The sequence below is a fragment of the Embiotoca jacksoni genome, unplaced genomic scaffold (assembly GCF_022577435.1).
Source record: "Embiotoca jacksoni isolate LCO1_2020_lvr unplaced genomic scaffold, fEmbJac1.0.p SCAF_30, whole genome shotgun sequence".
Classification (NCBI taxonomy): Eukaryota; Metazoa; Chordata; class Actinopteri; family Embiotocidae; genus Embiotoca; species Embiotoca jacksoni.
This window is the reverse complement of record NW_027185382.1, coordinates 2224694-2245479: the sequence shown is the minus strand read 5'-3', so window position 1 is coordinate 2245479 and position 20786 is coordinate 2224694. Positions and strand designations below refer to the sequence as shown.

Genomic DNA, 20786 nt, shown 5'->3' with positions numbered 1-20786 from the left:
TTGTGCATCACTGGGGCTATGTGGCACTTTACAACTTTAGCTTTGGTGATTGTTTTTTTCCCCCTTTAGTTTAAGGATAAGATGCCAAGTATTATTGAAGGTCTATCTCCTCCTCGATTTAAAGAAAATATCAAATCCAAATATGACCTACTTCAAGCTTCTTAAATCAAAGGATTTGCTGCTTTTCTTTATCTTGTGTGCTTGTAAGCTGTATATCTTGGTTTTGGATTGCTTTTGTTGCAGTATTATTGGATATTTGACAGACAAAAAGTTAAGAAAATAAGAAGCATTAATAATTAGTAATCAGTAAGGAAAGGATCAGTAGTCACAGCCCTTTTGTCTCTCTCAGACACAAATTATTAATGCTACTATATTAGAGGGTTTTAAAAAGCTAGCAAATTTTATTTAAATTTAAATAAATATTTTAATCTTTTCCTTTTCTTCTAACAATCCAGACCAGTGATGTACAATGAAGTCAGCCTGTTTTTTTTTTTTATCTGTCCTGAAAGAACATCAGTTTTGTGTTTTGTTGAATGAGGATAGCCTGGATAAGGCTGTCAACTCGACGCCTGAAGTGGCGGCAATGTGTGTCCTGCGTGTCCTCACCCAGCTTGTTCCTGTTAGACAGCAGGATGGAGGTGCAGTGGAGTACATGAGGCAGGGCTGCCTGGACCAGTTCCCAGCGGGAGATGCTCTGGATGGCCTCTGACAAGGCTGGTGACAGCCCATGGAGCTTGTTCTCCACCAGCACCCGCTCAAAGGACTGGGGAGGCAGCCAGAGAGAAGGAGAAGAGAGACATCAGCCAGAAACTAAAGCCTCTTCCTTTGACTATCTAAATGTTCCACATGGCCTCAAGCAAGGCAATGCCTGTGGGAGAGACAGTGGCAGCTCTGTTTAGATCCAAAGGGATCTGGAGAGGCTTCATTATGTATATGAGTTTCCAAAGGTCTGGATCCTGGGTAAGGAAGCAAGAGGAAAAACTAATTTGCTAAATGTAGAATCAAGAGCTCACTTGATTTGCAGGTGCATTAAGGTAAAAACAGATTACTGGGAAGAGAGCGATTATTTCCCCTCATCACGCACATGGCATTATGAAATGACTCACCACACAAGATGCTTCATACTGCTTTCCCAACTTTGGACGCAGAAATGCACTGAAAAATATAAAAACAAATGCATGTACGAGATCAAAATGACAAATCTCCCTCTTAAACCACACTGTACATGACATTTTGCACAAACAATGGTTGGCTGCAGCTCATCCACAGATCATCATCAGTTTATCTGGCCCACTTTCTATGTAAATTTGCTTTACAGGTGTGACATCATATAATCTGCATCCACTGACACCTTACAAAACACAACAGCCCATCTTCCTCCATTTGAAACATTCAGTGCAAGCAATGAACTGACACACAGATACACCGTTTAATCCCATTCACAGGCTGAATAATAATCAGGCAATACATATATTCTGACGCCTGATAGGATTAAAATATCCAGCTGCCTTTTCATGTCAGGCAGCGACTTTGCCACGACTGCTGTCAAATCGTCCTTAATTTAGGCAATGGAAAACACCTGTTATCAATTTCCACTGGAAGCCACACTAACCTGGTTTGCCTCCATAAGAAGGTCTGGATGGGGAACGGTATTCCCTTCCCGCACTCCGGCTCGTTGTCGTCCAGGCTTTTCCTCTTCACCATTTTGACTGGACACTGCCTACGCCCGCCTGTGTGCGACCACCGGGACGCGCGGCAGCTGCTGGCTCTGCCCAGGTGACCAGCGAGCTTCCCTCACGACATGATTGGGTTCGTCCTGCGTAAAATGGCTGCAAGTGTCGATCGGTCGGTCGGCGGCAATCGGGAGGTGGAGAGAGAGAGAGAGAGAGAGAGAGAGAGAGAGAGAGAGAGAAAGATATATAGAGAGAGAGGGAGAGAGCAGAGGAGGAGTGGGTTGGAGAGACGGAGGAGAGAGCGCTCTGATTTCAACACCTCCCTCACCGGACAGCGACAGTTGATCGGCGTGCTAATTTATCGGTGGCGGAGTTTAAAGACGCAGTGTGCAGCTGGGGCCAGATGTTTTTTGATCATCATCTGCATTTGAGCATCACCAACCTGTAAGAAAACGCTGCCTTGACGCACAAACTGAATTGCATCCGGATGGTGCATTCAAGTGAGGGATGATCCTCGATTTCAGTATCAACAGGTAGATTAATAACGCAGGTGTTGAGCCAGAAAAGACAGCAAATAATCTTCCACCTTCATTCAAAAAGCACTGAAATATGATATTACACGTGTAAAGATCATGCAGTCACAACTTAAGTGACGTAAAACTACATTATTGTCAAAGTTTATTCAGACATGAATATTGAATTATTATCATGAAGGAATTGTAGGTGATTAAAGCGGAATAAGCAATACATAAAATGTGTCCTAATAGATGCATGCACAAGCTTTACTGTACTATAATTAATACTAAACAGTCTAATATTCAATAAAGAATTATAATCTCTTAACTCCTGATATTTGCCTTCACGTTTTTTCACATTTTAAAGTAGAATCAATACAGATGAACATTTCTACACACAGCTATCAGAAAATTGTTCCTTCATACTGCACAAAAGATAAATCAATGACAATATATTCTGTGGATTTATACAAAAGACTAAGGTGAAACAGTTTTTATTTTCTTTATTTTTGCCGTCATCATCCTGTAGGAGCATTTGTCATCAGTACGTCTCAAACATCGGAAAGTGTGCACACATCTACATGGTTGTTTTAAATACACTTACACAGGCAAAGAGGGGCTGGAGAGGAGGGAGGCAGGAGTATAGGAAGCACAGAAAAACACTGGAGGGGATCGCTGACATCAGGGGAGGAGGAAAAGGAGTAGCGAGAGGCAGAGGAGTTTCACAATGTTGAGCAGAGAATAGTTTTGTTTTTTATTCTTTTTTTAAAAATGAATTTTAACAGCTGAAAGTTGTGGGTTCCGCCCATTCTTCATAGTTTCTGCTTTCTTTTTTTTTTTTTCCTGCAACGGTCCAAACAGCCACATGGGCTCAGTCACATAAAAGGGCCAAGTAGCTGCTCTTTCAAGTGGAATGTTTTCATATAAAGCTGAATACTTAACTCTTTTTTTCTTTTAAAACAAACTTAGGAACCTTTAACCATTCAAACACATTGAACAACCTCGTCTCTGCAAAAGGAGAAAGGTCACAGGGCGTCTCAGGATCTGACCTTGAAGTACAGACACTAATGCACCCAGGCCATTTACACACACTGAAAAGTTTAAGATTTTTCCAAATAGATCTAATTTATTTATCATTTATTTGCCATGCCAGCATAACAGCATTGTTGTAGCCTAATAAAACCACAGTGCTAACATAACACCAAACAAAAAAGGGCAGCCCATTGAAAAAGGTAAAAAGAAAACTATTGGAAAGCTAGCTTTTTAGCGCTTGACTCGACTGAACTGCAATGATTATTCACATTTAAATGCTAATAAGCCAGCGCAGCCACAGGGAACGTACAAAACTGTAACAACGTCCACTACAGTGACATATAAAAAATGAAAACACAATTTGTCCAACGATTCAGCACATTTCAGGAAATCATACCATTAAAATCCAACAAACAAAAAGACCATCTTTGACTTAGCAGACATGCTCATCAGCCATTCTTTCGCAGGTCAGTTACATGCCGTGTTTCTGAAAGTTAGATCTTTCACACAGTTGTATCTTTAAGACTAGCGTCTACTATCTAGAAGCTATATCTTGCATTCAGTACCATATAAATTCTGAATGGATGTTATGCATGAGTTCACCTTAAAGTTTTTCCCCATACAAGTGGAATGCGGTGATGCTTTTCACACACAGACACGCACACAAAAATCACTGTACAATCGTCAAACCGCCAACGAACGCCTTCTTAGACAATCACAGCCACTCAGACCTTGGCATTCAGCCTGAAACAGAACAGAAAAGTCTATATTCGAGGGAAAAAGAAATAAAGAGTGACAGGGCGTGTTCCTTTTAAAGGAATGGAGATTTTTTTTTTTTTTTGTTGAAGAATTCAGTTTTTAAAAACCGACTGGAAGGGCTGGAAGGATTGTTGATTGACAAGACAGTCGATCAACTACAACTGTAGAACCTGTGGGAGCAAATGTGTAGGTGGGGGAGGGGGAGTTGCTGCAGTGAAGGGGCATTGGGACAACACTGGATGCTTATGAGTGAATGACACTGATGGGGAAGAAGAGCAATGGTGTGGATTTTTGAAGCAGCTGGCTCATAAGCCCTGCTTGGCCAGGGCAGCGGTGACATCCTGGGCCAGCGTGGAGAGCTGGGGTGACTCCAGGATGTTGATGCTGCCAGCGGAGGACAGACGAGGAGAGGTGCCTCCTGTCTCCGCCCCAGGGGTGTGGGTGACGACGATTTCGGCACCGTGGTCCACCCGGGCTTTGGCTGATTCTCGGAAGTTCAGCTTGTGGCTCTCGATCTGGCGAGTAGAAATAATTTGTGTTACGGTTGTTTTTCTCTTTATTATTTTTACAGAAACTGACGGTGACATTTGGGAATGAAGATATTTGCGTTCTTCTTTTTACCATAATATTCCCCCCTCCAGGAGTGTGGCTGGTGTTGTCCAGGGAGCCGACCTTGGCGTGGGCCTTGTCTTTAAAGTCCAGCTTCACATTGTCGATGCGCACATTACCTCCCCCTGAGAGCAGGACAGCAAGGAGGAGAAGAAAAGTATCAAACCCATGAGGCATCACTCTCCTGCAGGCCAATTCTTCTCCTAGGAAACGCTCAGGGCAAAAAAAAAATCTCATGACACACAGCAGTGCACGGAGAGGACACCGTGCAGGTAATATCTTAATACTGTATAACACAGTATCAAAAAAGCCTGGATTAAATGTTTGAAATCATGGATTGACATGTAATACAACATGGAAAATGTATTTCATGTAAAAATCTTATTTAAAATAGTTAAACTGATGTTAGAGACTTTACATAAGTCCAAACTGCACACAGCTGGTTCGGATTCATTGATTTTGAGAGCAGAAATGTGCAAAACAAAATAGAAATCAACAAATGCTCATTTATTTTATCTGCATGCTGTCGTATCAGGAAAAAATTTACAAAAACTAAATGACCAAAGTTTTTAATAATCTACACTGGATGTTAGATCTATTTTACTTTGTTTTATCCTCTTTATATCAACACGTTTCTTTAACAAAAGCACCATTAAATATCTCGCCAGATGTGAACTTTTTGATATGCTCAATAACAACACTGCACTCCACTTTTCCCTCCAGCTAAAAACCTACCTGGTCTGTGGCGGATGTTGGACATGGAGCCACATTTGGCGGTGATGTGGCTCAAGTCGATCTTCTTGGTCTGGATTTGGACCTGCGGCCGGCAGCACAGGGCACAAATTAATGTTGATGTTTATTCAGTGTCGAAAATGGTTTTCTTTACAAGCATCTTGCAGAGATGTGAGCTAAAAACTCGCAGACATGAAATAGTAAAAAGAGAGTCAGTGTAGAAAATGCATTATACAAATCATCCACGAGATGACAACATGAATGTGTGGATAAAGGCAGAGTGAGTGAATGAACGTTGGTCCACAGAGATGCTGATGTCTGCTCCCTGGTGCGAGGTTAACATGAAAGCAAAGCAGCGACAGCGCAGACATCAAACAAACACAGAACACAGGCGCTATGTGACGCTACAGCAAGCAGGTGCTTCAATTAAATTGTATTGTCCATGAGTGGTATGAATTAGTGTAAGTACAAACACTGTTAAAAAGATAAGCAGACATCCCTGCATGCTGTAAAGGGTCTATGGTAAGAACTCTGCAGAGATACTGTATGTTGTGCTCCAGGCAATTTTCTGATGCAAATGCTTGTATCGGAAATAAAATATATTTGCTTCTGAGGCACAAAGCACAGTTGAGGAAAGATGAAAAGACCTCACAACTACAATTCACACACACTCATGCCTAATGTGGAGGTTTATTAGACTGACAGAAGTCAGAGAGAGGTTTTGGAATGAATTTTCTGCAAAGTCACTCACGTTTTTTCCCCCGCCTGCCATGTGCTGGATTTTGTCCAGGGAGCCACATTTAGCTTGAACGTGGCTAAAGTCCAGCTTTACACTTGGAATCATGACCTGGGAATGACAGGTTGACTTTTTTTTTTTTTTTTTTTTTTTTTTTTTTTTATACAAACAAACACCGAGGGCTTCTCAAACAGGGAGTGTGTTGGGGCTTAAAAATTGTCCATCTCCTCCCCCACTTTCCTACCCAAAATAATCCCATAAAAGTGTCCCAATTTTACATCCGTGACCTATGAATCTGCCAGCGCTCACTTCAACACCATAGCACTTGAATTTGAGCCGATCTCGACCACAGAGAACAAACTGAAGCCTCCTATTGGTGAAGATAATGCAGGGATGAAGGCATTTATAGAGGGCAGAAACTACACTTTTAGTGCTGTAAACCAGTTTTATACTTTTAGAATTCAAATCCCAAGTGCAACATCCACAATTTTTACAAGTACTAAAGACAATAAATAAATTAAAGACGTATCACTTATATCTTATGTGGGAAATGTTACTTTTCTGAGAGAGAAGTAACATGGACGTGTTACACTTTGGAAGTAAACTCTTCTGCTGCTCGACTGAAGCAAGCTGACAAACGGACAGGCAGACAGATGAACACATAAGTGAGAGAGCGCTACAGCTGACAGGAGAAGGAAAGAAAAGAAGAGAAAGAAAAGAGAAAGGCGTACATACATTGCCTCCTTTGGCCGTGTGCTTCAGATTATCCTTGGAGCCGCACTTTGACTGAACATGACGGAAGTCCAGCTTCTCGCTTAAAATTTGAACCTAAAATCAAATCGAATCATAAAAAAAACAAAAAACACTATATGTGCCTCAGCTGCATAAATCAAGGGTGCAATGAGTTATCAATGTGTCTTCACATGCATTTACATTTAACGTGCATTTACAAATGTGGTTTAACACGATCAATTTCAGTGCTTCTACCTTGTGCACCATTTTGTGTTGATTGTAAAATAAAAAAATAATATAAAAAATAAGGCCTGTGCCATTTTTCAAAAAGTCAAACTGAACACAAACGGAAGTTAAAAGATAACAAAAAAGGGGTCCAGGGAAAACACACGGGAGCCCAAAGAGCCAGCTTCCATCTCCGGTCTACAGTGAACTGAACTGACCTGGATTCTTTTGACAGTTCCTCATTTTACCTGCACGCACACACACACACTGTTTTCACTTCAGTGTTGTTTTAGCAGTTCCTGCACTAGCTCATCAGCCCTCAGACTGCAGTTTCAGCACACAGCTGCAAGGGCAATCAATGACAAAACACACAAACTGAACAACAGACTCATCCCACTAAAACATTGAATTTGATAATTTATCAGACTGGAGGTGAAACTATTATTTGAAAATCAAACTAACCAAGCAACATAAATGTCAACTCTGTTTCAGTTTTTCACAAAACCATCATATATGAATAATGAAAATATCATTATAATCATCGTGACAGTCCCACATATACATTATACATCAGCTATATTTTAATATTTTAATTGTCCTAGTTAACCGAGCAGAAAAAAATGTGCTTGTGACATACTTAATGTAGCACGAAAACAAATGTAAATCTGAAAAGAGTAATTTTCATGATAGATTAATATGATAAATATTTACTCAATCCATGAATTGTTTGGTGTATAAAACTGTAAAATCACAGAGGCTAAAATCTCATTTTGTGCACAACAAATGTTTTTCTGGAAGTGAAAGCTAAGATCACAATCTCTAATGTCAAAATAAAATGTCATTAAGACATTATTTAATGTCATTTTAACATAAAATAATGTTCTTCTTTTAGTCTTGTAAACAATTGTTAATGTCAGTTCTTTAGACTGACATTAGAGGTTTCCCATGGTGTGATGATGAGCTCCAGTGCATCACAGACTGTCCTCCACAAAGCCTGCTGTGCTGCTGCTCTCGGCCGTGCGTCAGCCAGCTTCATAAAAAATTTCTGCCCCTATGTCACAATTCTCTCCAAAGAGGAAAGGAGAGCTGCCAAAACAACAATGAATCACCTCTGCCTCCATATATCACTGGAGTTAGCGAAAAGTCTCGCCTCTGCAACGCTGCGGGAACATTAACACGGACCGTTGCCTTGGTTATGTGATGAAGAATTCACATGCTATTTGTGGGCCAAACATCTGTTACACCCTACGGACAAGGATGACTGGGATAAGAGTACGTCTCATGTGTTTTCGTCATCCACGTATTGTCTCTAAAAGGTAAAACCCGGCACTCAGTTTATCCATTTATATAAGGATGAGGTGCGAGGGAACTTCCTCTCTCAGTTAAAATAGTTTCTGTCACAGCTCGGCCACCTCGCAATTCTGTTTAAAAATGTTATCCACGCAATCCTCTTCAGTTCACGAAAGGATCTTTTTTGGGGGGACAACGCTAAAGTGCACCTGTTTGGCATGAAACCTAAAAGAATGAAGAGGAAAAGTGAAGTGAGGTGATGTGTTTTCATTCCGTGTCCTTGATACTTCTCCATAAGTAATTGTGCCCACTTGCAATTATTAATATCCAGAGCTGGAGGGAAAATCTTGCACAACGGTGACGAAAGCGGCTCCCCAAGGCCGGTGACTTTGCACCGCTCCCTGGAGGCCCTGAAACGATTCTTAGGATATTCTTAGGAGAATGGCTAATCAGCATGTTTAGAAACACACGACACTTGTACTACAGCTGGAGCTCCTTCAATGGGAGGACATTTGGGAAGAAGATAAGGAGGAGGAGGATGACAGAGGGACAGTCAGGGGACGAGGCCGGAGGCAACCGGTGATGGTTCATCCAGACTGACGGTGATGACAGCAGACAGGGAGCGGGCAGAGGACAGTCAGACGAAGCAGACACACAGTGACGGCACGGCAGAGGTTCAGAGGCAGGCCAGACAGTGAGTGAGAGTGAACATATGAGGAGAGAGATTTGAGCATTTTATGACATTTCTACAGCTCAGAGGGACACGGATAAAAGAAAGAAGGAGAAATTCAAAAAAGCACCAATTTTTAAAAGGCCCCTTTTTTTTCTTTTTTTTTACAGAAGCTATTATAGATGTTTATTTATTCTGACAATAGCAGCTGTAAAAGGGGAAAAGAAATCCAGCAACAGAAACTCAATGTTTAAAGCCAAATGAAAATGTAACTTCTGAAATGTATAACTTTTTGTGTGAATGAATAGTTATGGATATTTATGTTGTTCAACTCAAACTTTTTTTCAAAGAGAAATATTAACTTTTGGAAATTATAAATAACTGATGTTAAATGTAATATTAATATTAGTTGTATTTGATCTGCGAACAATAGTAAGAGATTCAAAAAAAGCTTTCTATTTAGCCTTTTACAGTCAATATTTAATATATTTAAGTTCTTTACTGCCACCGTGTGGAAGAATCAGGTATATGCTTAAAGTTTTGAAGGACTTCCTAACCCAAAAATCCTGAAATATGATGGCATTAAAACATCTTTGTCTTTCTCTGTGCTGTTTGCATATTATTCTGTATACTGCAATAAATGTGTATCTTTCTGTGTTCTGTAAATATGTCCTGTCATAGTTAGAAAATGATTGCATTCTCTTTCTAAGTGCTTTTATTGTGTTCAAGCTGTACCAACATGCAAACAAAAAAAAAAAAAAAAAAAAAAAAAAAAAAAAGTGTTTCTATTTTGGCCTAAGTGTCCTGTTACCTGTCCGCCTTTCGGCTGATGTTTGAGGTTGGAGGTGGACCCGATCTTGGACCTTACATTCTTCAGGTCAGGCAGGGGCTGATTGAGAACCTTCAGCTGCCGTTGGGCGGAGGACGGTGACTTGGGCGGAGTCCGGATAACCGCCACCTTCTTCTCCTGGAGGACACTGAAGGACTTGGGTGTGTGGCTGCCGGGGGTGCGCGAACCGGGCGTGCGGCAGGAGTAACTCGGCGGTGTGCCGGGTGTGACGGCGGAGGAGCCCGGGGTGGATGCGCCGCTGCGGACTGATCGGGAACGTGCCGAGTCCGTACCTTAACACAAGAAAAGATGATGTTGTATTGCAATAATGAAAAGAAGAAAAAAAGGAGGAACAGAGATGTGAAAAGAAAGAAAACCCTTCCAGGAGACAGAAACACCGCAGACAAAGAGAGAAGTTAGACCAATGGGAATAGAGGGATAAAAACACAAGAGCAACAGATAGAATGTAGTGTGTGATCCTTCATCTGGTTCTGATGATGACGACGACGATGATGAGAAAACAAAACACTCATGGAACTATGAATGCAGCCTGTTTGGAGTCAAATTCGCTCCGTTTCCACAAAAAAAACCTCAACATCAAACAAGAATGTTTGACAAGGAGCACGAGAGCAAACACAGGCAGCTGAATTCATTTAACAGCTTGCAGCTCGTTGCTGGGTTACCGGGGCAGAACCAATCAGATTTCAGCCAACAAGGTGCTGATTATGAGAAAGAAACAAACCTGTTGTTATGGATCCTACCTGATCCTGTAATGAGGTTACTGCAGGTCTGACAAAAGCCACACATTTACACACCTTTAAAAAAAATACTTTGTGGCACTCACATTGATAACACCTTCTTTCTGATTGGATGATGAAAGTTCTTTAACTTCAAATGGGCAGGAAATAGATAACTAGAAAAGTAATGTTTAGGAAGAGACCTGCAGACACTCCTCAGAATAATGTATTACCAGGTTAGATGAATAAATGATGCTTTGTTAATGTATGATGTTCACTTCTATTCAGAATATAATCTTAGAGAAACACTATACTGACAAGCACATGGCACATGTTGATGAGGAGAGTGTGATGGTCTAACAGGAGCTACCAGGTGGTCTACCTGCCGTACAAGGGGCTCTTCCAGACCTGCTGTCCCCTCTGTACTCAGTTCGGATCGCTTTGAGAGGGGAAAGCAAAAAGGACAAGGGAGGAGAAAGGGAAGAGTGACCAAGAGAGGGAAGAGCAAAATAAAAACAGCAGGGCAGGAGGTGGAGGGTGGTCAGTTTAATGAAATGATGTGATTGAGGAGAGTCATTAGTACAAGTGCAAGAGGCAACAGAGGCAATCTGCTCTGTAAGGGAGGAGTTCATTTGGGAAACAAACAGCCTGAGGGATGTGTATTGGATGTGTGTGTGGTGTGTGTTCTTACAGGTTGGCCTGGAGGGGGTGCTGTTATCTTCTTGCTCAGCAGCAGGGATGTGGCGTGTCAGAGACTTGGCCGGCCTGGGGAGGGACGACCTCTTCTCAGGGCTGCGGTACGCTCGCTCCTGCATCAACAGACACACCTCAGAGTCGATATGCAAGCTCAGTCACATGTGCACCGGTTCATAGCTACCTTTCAAGCCCTACTTTTCCTTTCACTTTACCTTCTCTGCCCATTTTTGAGACAGAGGAGACGGGCGGGAGCATGCAGAGGAGGGGCGGAGCTCCGCCTCCACAAGGGGGCTCCGTTTAAGGCTACAGGCAGAGCTGGGTCGGGGGGGCGGGTGATCGGACCCCCGACGCTGCACTGCCATCTTTAACAGAACGGCCCGCTTGGGGCTCTGGGCCGTGACAAGAGGGAGGAAGGCGTGCAGGAAGATGGAGGATGTGCAGGATGGAAGGCGGAGGTGACAAACAAATGGAGAAATGAAGAAGTGAGAAAGGATGGAATGGAAACGGATGGTGCATATTTATGGTTCACACATTGCATTAAGGCATATGTTGTATAATTCACCATATCGTCATGATATTTTAGTGAATTATAAATCGAGGTACCAAATGCTCATCATACACATTGAATTATTTTGGTGTGAAAAATGGTCAATTTGGACACTTTGAAAGACAGAGAGAGGAAGAAAACTTGACTATGGAAGATAAAATGAAGTTTAAAATAAAATGTAGGAGTTGCTGCGTATGGAAACACATCACTGCCTGAAATCCTTTGGGTGAGCCTTTTTGTCTCTGTTCTGCACATCATGAGTGTTTTTTTTAATTGGTAAAATGTAGAAATAACTGCTCACTGTAATTGATTATTTCTATACTCACAGATTTTCTCTGTCGAGACTGATGTAAGGACAGAGGCAGGCATGCAAGACAAAATGATTACACACGGAGACAGAAATAAAAATAAAAACACAGATGCAGACAATAAAGAAAATATTGAGACTGTCATGCAAACAGGCCGCGTGATGGAATACACAGAGACAAACGTGACAATTGTTTGAAACAATACACTACTACTTCAAATTATCTACACTTTGCCAAATTATGAAGCCATTGCTGTGACTGTTATTAAAGAGATAATCAACCAACAGCACAGGGAACAATGAAATTCCTAGCGTTAATGAGTGTGGACCTGAATGCGTTTGTGTGTGTTCATAGTGACAGGACTTACGGTGGGTCTCTCCCTGGACTGGTGGGCCACACTGAGGGGCTGATGGTGGTCCATTCCTGGGACAAACACAGTCATGCTGTAGTGATCAATGTAAACCAGCAGGGGGAAACATTTGCAAATGTGACACACGCACATACAAATCCATATCCTGAAAGAACAGTGCTCAAGTTTGAAACCATCATTAGGAGCAAACAGTGTTTTCTGTACTGTGTTCAAACAACCAGACACGCTCAGGTGACAGAGATCAGTGGAACGCCCTCCATACGTCACATCACAACATTGTAATCACTCTCACTGCACATTCACAGACCTTTTTCACACATTTGACCAAACACACAACCTTCAACATGCAGGCTTTTCCAGCAAACATACACAAGTGGCTTTAAGGTTCAAGAAAAAGAAAAATGGTCATCACTTATTACATGTCAGTCACGGTAAATTATAGCCGAGCAGAAAAAAAACATGAATATGAAGCGAAGCTGGGCGAAAGAATCCATTTTTGACAAATTAGTAGAAAAGACACAGCAGTCGAGCTCATAAAAAAGACCAGACATGATATTTTTAAAAATGGATCAGCAGCACATGATGTTTGCCAGCTACACTGCACCTGCTTGATTCCTCAATGAGCCATCAATAGAGAGAGAGCAAAGTCATCACAGTCTTTGGTACCTTTTATTGTATGTTTGTAGCTACAATCCAAAACCTGCATTGTTTCAGCACCGATTGATTTTACAAAAAGAATTCTGCATTTTAAAATGATTCACAAAGCTACTGCATTAGGTTTAAAATTTTGCCGCACTCTCTCTCTCTATCCACGGCACAGATTCTCGGTGAAAAGTCTTCACCTGTGACCTTGCGTCTAGCAGAGACGTGAAGCAGAGCAGGCCTAGGATGTCTGGCCGCCACTTTGGCTACGCTCTTTCGAGATGGAGAACGACATTGGAGGGCTGACACTTTATTGAGGTCAGCCCTCCTCACGCCTACTGGCAGAGAGGAGAGACAGAATTACACCAACAATGCAAACCCTGGTCAAACGTACTTCAGGCAGACAAATCTGTGTTCAACATCAGGTTTCGTGAGTCGATATAAAAACTATAAATGCAAACGAACATTGCAAAAATACTGCACATACTGTAAGATTTGTTTCAGGCTAAGCTTGAATACAGAATTGAAACCTTTTTTCTTCTTCATCTCATCTCTTGGTGGATGATGGCTCGGTACTTTGCGGGACACTTTACAATCAGTGGTGCCAGGGTGGGCCCTTCCTCTGCCAGGGGCCCGTTTAGCAGGTCTGTCCACCACCACAGGTGGACTGGTAGAACTCTGTGTCTGAGGAAGGGCTTCGATTTGCTCAGTCATGATACTTTTGTCATCATCTGCAGTGGAGAAGGATCAAAAGACGTCTAATTCTCCACACTTACTAGCTAGAAGCAGGCTCATTACAAAAGACACATTTACTAGTAACATACTCTCTGGTGCTAGCAAGTTTTTGATGTAAAAAGCAAGTTAAATATACATGAGAGGCCTTAAACAATTCATTGAAGTGATTTATTTACAAATTTGACAAGCTGTGGGTACCTTGTGAGTCCATCCAGCCACTGTCTGTATCTAGGACGGACACGTCCATGGAGGTTTCATCGTTAGGTGGCTGACTGGTCTGGCAGAGCTCAAGAGAGGTCTCTTCCACTTCCTGACCAATCTCAATATCCTCCTTCGCCACCCTCTCTTTCCCCCCATCCTCTTCTTCCATCATCATCTTCTCTTTCTCATCACCTATTTCAACAGAACCAACTTCCTCTTCCTTTGCTTGGACTTCCTCAACCTCTTCGTCCTCTTCCTTCTTCCCTTCCACCTCATCTATCTGAACGTCCTCTTCTACTTTATCCACACCCATTTCTCCCTCCTCTGTTTCCTTTGGGAGGTCATGGTCAGAGCATGGAGACAAGTGCGAACTATCCGTCACGGGCTCCCCATCATCACTGTTTTGTGCACTATGACTCCAGTCTTCGGCGCCAGACTTGGGATCATCTTCAAATATTTGATCACCGACCATCAACGTCACCTGCTCTCTCTTTTGTTCTTCCTTCCCAGCACTTTCCTCTCCTTGATCTGCCTTGGGTTGCAGATGCTCTTCGGTTTCTTCCATCATCTCTTGAGGCTCTTCAGCAATCTCAATATCATCCTCTTCCTCTGGTTCTTCATCCACTTGTGCTTGAGGTATGATGATGACTGGGGAAGTTATTTGTGGCTTTGATGAGCATATGAGCACAGTCACTTCCTGTAACTGGATTTGTGCATTTTTCTCATCAAAGGACTTTTCAGTGCTACAATCCTGAGCAGCGTTCGAGGTCTCTTGCTTTTCTATTCCTTCTGCTCTTGCAGGGATCCCATGCTCACTTAGAACGTTCTCGTCGTCTTCCGTGTTTTCTGATGCTGAAGGTGTCTCTCTGTTTGCCATTTCTGGTTCATCACTTCTTTCTACAGACTCTTCCTTCGTTTCTTTGTCTGGCTCCGGCTGTTTATCACTAATCTTCTCAACCTCTGGATCGTTCTCTGCTTTTACCTCTGGTAGGACATCTTTACTTGCCTTCTCTCCAGTGACTTGGGTTTCTGAGGGTATATCATGTGGGGACTTTGGGGTGGTGGGAGTCGGGGGAGCTTTGTTTCCCGTTTCTGTCAGAAGGAAAGTAAAGGAATTATCTGGTGGGATGGGAGAAGCTTCTCTTGAGGGGTCTTTTTCAATGTCAACCTCAGGGATTGCTTGGATCTTTAAGTCCCCAGGCCGGCCACTCTCCAAACGAAATTCAGTCAGTCTGTCTTTTGAAGGGATTCTTAGGCGATCTGGTTTTACTCCAGTCGTCACAGCTCTTTCAAGAATCAGGGAAGTCTTTACGGGTGAATCTTTCTTTTCCAACACTGGTTTTTGAGAGGTCTCATGGGTAACATTTGTAGGATCTTGTTGTTGCTTATCTTTCTGAACAGCCTCAGGATCCTCCTCTACTTCACCCTCCACAGAAGGGAAACACTGGTGCGGTGAGTTCCCAGGAGTGGGCACATCAGCAGGAGAAGGCATTGGCCCCGAGTACTCACTGAAGACACAGTAGCCCAGTTCCTCCAGCGGGCTTTCCCTTGCCACCACTCTCGAGGTTTGATCTGCCAAGGCAAGCTGGGCTAAAGAACTCCCCACCAGGGCTGACACATTTGCAGGCACTGACTTCCGTCTCATGTAGTCAGTCTCTGTCCTCTCTAAGGACAGGCGAGGCAGGGATCCGGCCAGGTCCAACATCTCAGAGAGACTTCTTGACTGTTCAAAACTCGATGTGTGCTTATCAGTGGGTAAAGCTGCCTCTGCCTTGGTGGGGATATCTTCAGGTGATGCAGTGGTGGATGGGGAAATGGAGACAGCTGGAGGAAACTGAGGTGTTTGGCTTTCCACAGATAGAGTTGAAGGGTAAACCTCTGATTCATCAAAGCTTCCACTGATTGAACTCAAGGTCCTTGACTTCTCTTGCGCTGAAGACCCAACAGTAATGTTCAGGGAGAGACTTCTTTGGTCTAAGGACATTTTACCAGTAGCTATCCTGATTTTTTCCTCCTGTTGTTCTTTGATTTTTTGCATTAAGCTTTCATTTTCTCCACTTAACTTTGACTCTGCTGCTGTGCTGAGTTCATAATAGCTCTGGGTTTGTGGCGACTCTTCTTTGTTTTCTGAAGATGTCTCAAAGTAGGTTTTTGATTGCGACTCACATTCTACAAAAATATCTGATGTGGTTCTCAACTCTGTGCCAGTTTCAGGACCTGATTTCACTGATTCTTGCCTGTGGTCGGCTTTCTGTATGTTGGTCTCTGGTGTCTCTTGCAGTCTAATGCCACCACCACTATCTTGGCCCTCCTTATCTATCGCCTCTAAAGCCACTGTTTTTTCCTCACTTGCAGTCATAGGGGCTCCTAATTCACTTGGTAAGATAACTCCCTCTTTGTCTTCTGGTAGTGAAAGTTCTTTGGCTCCTTTTGCTTCAGTGTCAGAGAGCATTCGGCTTTCAGTGACCTCTTCTGCTACATCCTTTCGGTCTTGATTAGCCTGAACAGTTGAGGAAGTATCCGAGACATCTTTCTCTTTCCCCGAGGAAGGGGGGGGTTCATTCGAGGCGAGTTCTCCTCCTTCAGCAACCACCTGTTTCTCATGCAGCGACGGCACGCGAGGTTCATCTTCTTCCCCAGCAGACTCACAAGGTGCCTTACTGATACTCTCCTCTGGCTGGGCTGTGAGTTTGAAGGATACTGTACAACTTTGTGCCGAGTCATATTAGCCAAAAGCTTTGCTTGCAGCATCCACAAAAGCTAGCCAATACAGTCAAGCCGAGGCCTTCTGCACACAGATACTCTCCATCAAGCAAAACACACAGCACAGTGTATTTTGTGGCAGGCTACAACAGCACAGGGGGGAGGGTCACAGCACCTAAGATAGCGTGCAGAATTGGAATGAAGGAATGAGTTGCATGATGTTAGATAATGAATGGTACACCAATATATTGAATTCCTATTGCAATACACAAGGATTGACAAAATATGGTCAACCTGATGAAAAAAAAATAGATACTTTTATTTGATGTTAATGATCTTATTACAGTTTCTACTGAAAGCATGGACATATTGTGGATATGAATGAATCTTTAGATTACTTAAATTGAAATATGTGAGTGAATTTATTCGGGGTATATTCAGGGTATAGGATGATATATGTCCAATGAGGATGAATTTTAATCTCCAAAGTATGTTTTTTTTTAGGAACAATAGGAAAACACAATTCTCCTTTGCCTCGAGATGAAATGAAAACAACACTGAAACTTAAAGCAAGTGATATACAACAGACTCAAAATACATTCAGGACTGATTTGTGAAGCACCCATACAAGTGGATGTTCTCAGAAACGGCTTCTTCACACACAAATTCCCAGCAAAACCCACATAAAATTATAAACACAACTAATTCCAGCAACACTTACATCTACAATGCTTGACAGTTCAGACATTTGCAATGTAGCTGGCAATACAACAGTGCAGAAATGATCAACTACACTGTGGTTGATCAGATGTTCTAATGTCGCTCCGATGAAAAGCAAATGGTTATGTTTGGCATGAAAAAAAGCACAAATTCAAAATGCCATCATTTTGCATATGGCAACTTCAAGTACTGAAGCAGATGCTGAAGGATTTCAGAGCAACAAAGCTGCAGGAAGTTTGGCAGCAAAGCCCGAGTTGCATTACAATTTAATATTCAAGAGCAGAGAGTTTTTGCACCCGTTAACGAGCACAAGAGGATCATGCAGAGTAGGTAATGGCAGACTCACTCAATCAGATGTCCCCTCATACATACAGAACACACACACACACACACACTGTATGCACACACACCTTTTTGTGACGGGTTGTGTTCACCTGGATGACTTCCTCCATTGAGAGCCTCAGGTGTCTGGGCTTGCTGGCAGCCCAAAGCCTGGGGCTCTGTTAAATAATCTGTCTGTTCTAAGAGCAAGTCTCCTGACTGCTCATATGCCACTTCCTCCTGGTAAATGTTGGGCTCCTCTGGAGCCTCCTCCTCATCCTGCTGTTGACTGACAACCTCTACTTTAGCATCTTTGGGCAGGGAAGGGAAGACACACAGATGAGACATGGAGGACAACACAACTGGACTTACATGGGTTACAAGACACTTTCAGCTCTGATGGAGATGCATGGGATGCAATCAACACCCATTCTAGCCTAGGCTGTATAGATCAATACATATTTAATGACAGTTAAAAAATTAGCTATGCTTATAAAAGACAAAAGTAGTTGCAGCATCTTCCTACACATACTTAGACAATATACTTTAAGCCTGAATAAAACATGTATGAAATTTGTAAAAGGGAATGTCTTAGCATTTGTTGTGTTTATGACATTAACCCTAAAACATGCAGTGGGCCTATATCACTCTACACTTTGGTGATTGCATGCCACATGCTAAAAGAAAAACAATTAGGAAACAGTGTTCTCTGTGAGTAAAGAGCTGAAAGTCAATCTGTGATTTACTCCTGGAGAAAATCAATACTCAGAATGAGCGAAGGAACAACAGAGGAAGTGCACAGAGGGTAAAGCAGACTAGTGAAATGAAGGGCTCCAGTGGCAGGATATGTACTAATGCATGAGGGGAGGATGATCGTTGGCGTTGCCCAGTCCTTTTATCCAGGACTCTACTAATATACTGTTATGTGTTAGAAAACTAATACTGATGTAATATTGGTAAAATAAATCAGAGTGTGACACATGCTGCAGACTCTTTAAAGGTTATCTGACAATCAGCGGGCATGCAAAGAGAATTAAACACTAAGGGGGCAGGAGAAGGAGTAGAAATAGCTGCGGCATCTCTTGCATCGATCTCTTGAAATCCTCAAGACAGTGCGTGTTTGGTGTCTTCTTCTAGAGACATGTACTCTCACCACCATTCACACTGTCATCCAGGATGGTCTCGAGTGAGTTTTTACGTGTGTGTACCTTGTGCCACTGGCCCGATCTGCTCAGCGGATGGAGAGGGGGGAGGGGAGGGAGGCAAATTGGCTGAGTCATCCACTGTGAAGGGAGAGAGAGAGAGAGAGAGAAAGAGAGACACACCGGGAAGACAAGACGTGGATGGGAGGAAGGAAATGAAAAACTCGGCCGACCTTATCTCTGCGTGTCGTGTCCCTTTGAATTCAGAAATGTGCAGGTTTTGTGTGTTTGTGGACGTAAAGCATTGATCTCATGCTCCTTTAGGATTTAGTTAGTTACTGTCCAGTGGAGATAGATGCAAACAGAGCACTAACTTACCTCAAATGGTAAAGAAGTGCCAAAAATCATTTATATTTAAAAAAATAAATAAATTTGAGTAACTAACCTGCATTCAGTATTCATAAAAAGATGTACACATACATCATGTCATACCTTGAAGCATGGGGCCATCATTTTGCAGATGTTAATTGTAAGAAAATTGCTCTTTTTCTAAAGAATATGATCTAAATTTGATGCTCTATTTCATTAGGAATATTTAATTACTTTTGGACAACCACATTATCATAATTTACTTGGAGTGTTTTTATGAGAGATATTGTATGCTCTTTCTTTCCAGGAACAACATCTAAGCATATTTCTGAGGCAACCATCCATATAACTTTTTTTTTTAAAAAACAGCTTCATGGCTTCAAAGAGAAACACCTGATACTTCAAGTTTGACTCACAGCAGAGTCAAATATAAAGGGTATTAACAAGCAGGAGTCCTAGAGCTTTCTGGCCTACTTCCTGAAAAGTCCAGAAGCCCCCCGTCTACACATTTGAGTTGTCTCCCCACCAGAGACCCATGCCTGTGTCTTTAAGGACCCTGCCAATGTCCCTCTGGCTTTGTTAACACAGCTCCAGCAGATTGTTTACTCATACAAATGTGAAACAGTTTGATCGGTTCAAGTGCCTTTAGGGGATTGATTGTTCTTGCACCGGCACCACGGAGCCAATCACAATACCTACAGCTGTAGACCCATCTGTCGGTGTTGTGGAGGCAGTCCAATCAATGTCATTGACACTGAGCTGTATGCACATGCTCGCAGATACATATAGTGCCTACCAGTGGTTCCAGGATGTGCAGCTGCCCCACCGTGGTATCCATTCTCCCTGTAGGCAGAGTAGCCGTTCTCCTGGCCGTTGGAGGCCCAGTGCTCGTCTGGCTGCCGACCGTCTGCCATGCCTGCCTGCCTGCTGGGAAACCAGGGAGGGGACGGGTCACTTGTAGTGTCTGGTGCAGGAACGGGGGAACATATGAGAAGCAGAAGAGATGATAAAAAAAACAAGGAGATGAGTGAAAATATTCAGCAAAAAGAGAGAGTCCTGTGAAGGATCTAATCTTGTGATGCACCCTGCATGGTGCAGTGAATGAAATCAGCCAGCAGAGGGAATACTGTGCCACGTTTTTCCTCTACCGGCTCAGCCAAAGGGTCTTTGTCTCAGCAGCCACGTGCTGAGACAGGAAGGGAAAGGCCAATAAAATATCTGTATCTCATTGGTTATTATTCATCGTTTTTTACTTTAACAGTGCATGAGCATATGACACCACCAACTGCTGTATAAACACACATAATGGAGGATTCTTTGGAATAAAATACGAACCAAATGGAAAACCATCAACTCAAAACACACAATGAACAAAGGCTGGTAATGAATAAAAAGCATCTGACAAGAAACATATTTTCAGTTCCAAAATACATGAGACAATGCTGCAGACAGCAGAGAAAAAACCCATAGTGAACACACCCTTCAAATCCCCT

The 20786-nt window shown here is 42.6% G+C and overlaps 2 protein-coding genes across 25 annotated transcripts in view; both read right to left on the bottom strand.

Moving 5' to 3' along the window:
• Nucleotides 1–1801, bottom strand: part of LOC138207211 (protein unc-80 homolog) — a 40592-nt gene extending 38791 nt beyond the window's left edge. For all 15 annotated transcript variants that reach the window (XM_069164277.1, XM_069164280.1, XM_069164284.1 and 12 more), the window contains exons 1-3: nt 1613–1801; nt 1107–1155; nt 607–763 (exon numbers count right to left, since the gene is read on the bottom strand). In XM_069164277.1, the coding sequence (XP_069020378.1) occupies nt 607–763; nt 1107–1155; nt 1613–1704 (298 nt within the window). In that variant the 5' untranslated portion in view covers nt 1705–1801. The remainder of the gene's footprint in view (nt 1–606; nt 764–1106; nt 1156–1612) is intronic.
• An 874-nt stretch (nt 1802–2675) lies between these two features.
• Nucleotides 2676–20786, bottom strand: part of LOC138207213 (microtubule-associated protein 2-like) — a 52925-nt gene continuing 34814 nt past the window's right edge. For 3 of the 10 annotated variants that reach the window (XM_069164295.1, XM_069164294.1, XM_069164296.1), the window contains 13 exons: nt 20090–20257; nt 18991–19065; nt 14036–16720; nt 13633–13833; nt 13303–13440; nt 12458–12513; nt 11231–11348; nt 10922–10978; nt 9785–10095; nt 6072–6167; nt 5324–5405; nt 4601–4713; nt 2676–4494 (listed from right to left, as the gene is read on the bottom strand). In XM_069164295.1, coding sequence (XP_069020396.1) covers nt 4285–4494; nt 4601–4713; nt 5324–5405; nt 6072–6167; nt 9785–10095; nt 10922–10978; nt 11231–11348; nt 12458–12513; nt 13303–13440; nt 13633–13833; nt 14036–16720; nt 18991–19065; nt 20090–20207 — 4260 coding nt within the window. In that variant the 5' untranslated portion in view covers nt 20208–20257 and the 3' untranslated portion in view covers nt 2676–4284. Of the gene's footprint in view, nt 4495–4600; nt 4714–5323; nt 5406–6071; nt 6168–9784; nt 10096–10921; nt 10979–11230; nt 11349–12457; nt 12514–13302; nt 13441–13632; nt 13834–14035; nt 16721–17871; nt 18094–18990; nt 19066–20089; nt 20258–20786 lie in introns of all 10 variants that reach the window. The other 7 variants (XM_069164299.1, XM_069164300.1, XM_069164298.1 and 4 more) reach the window with 7 other exon arrangements.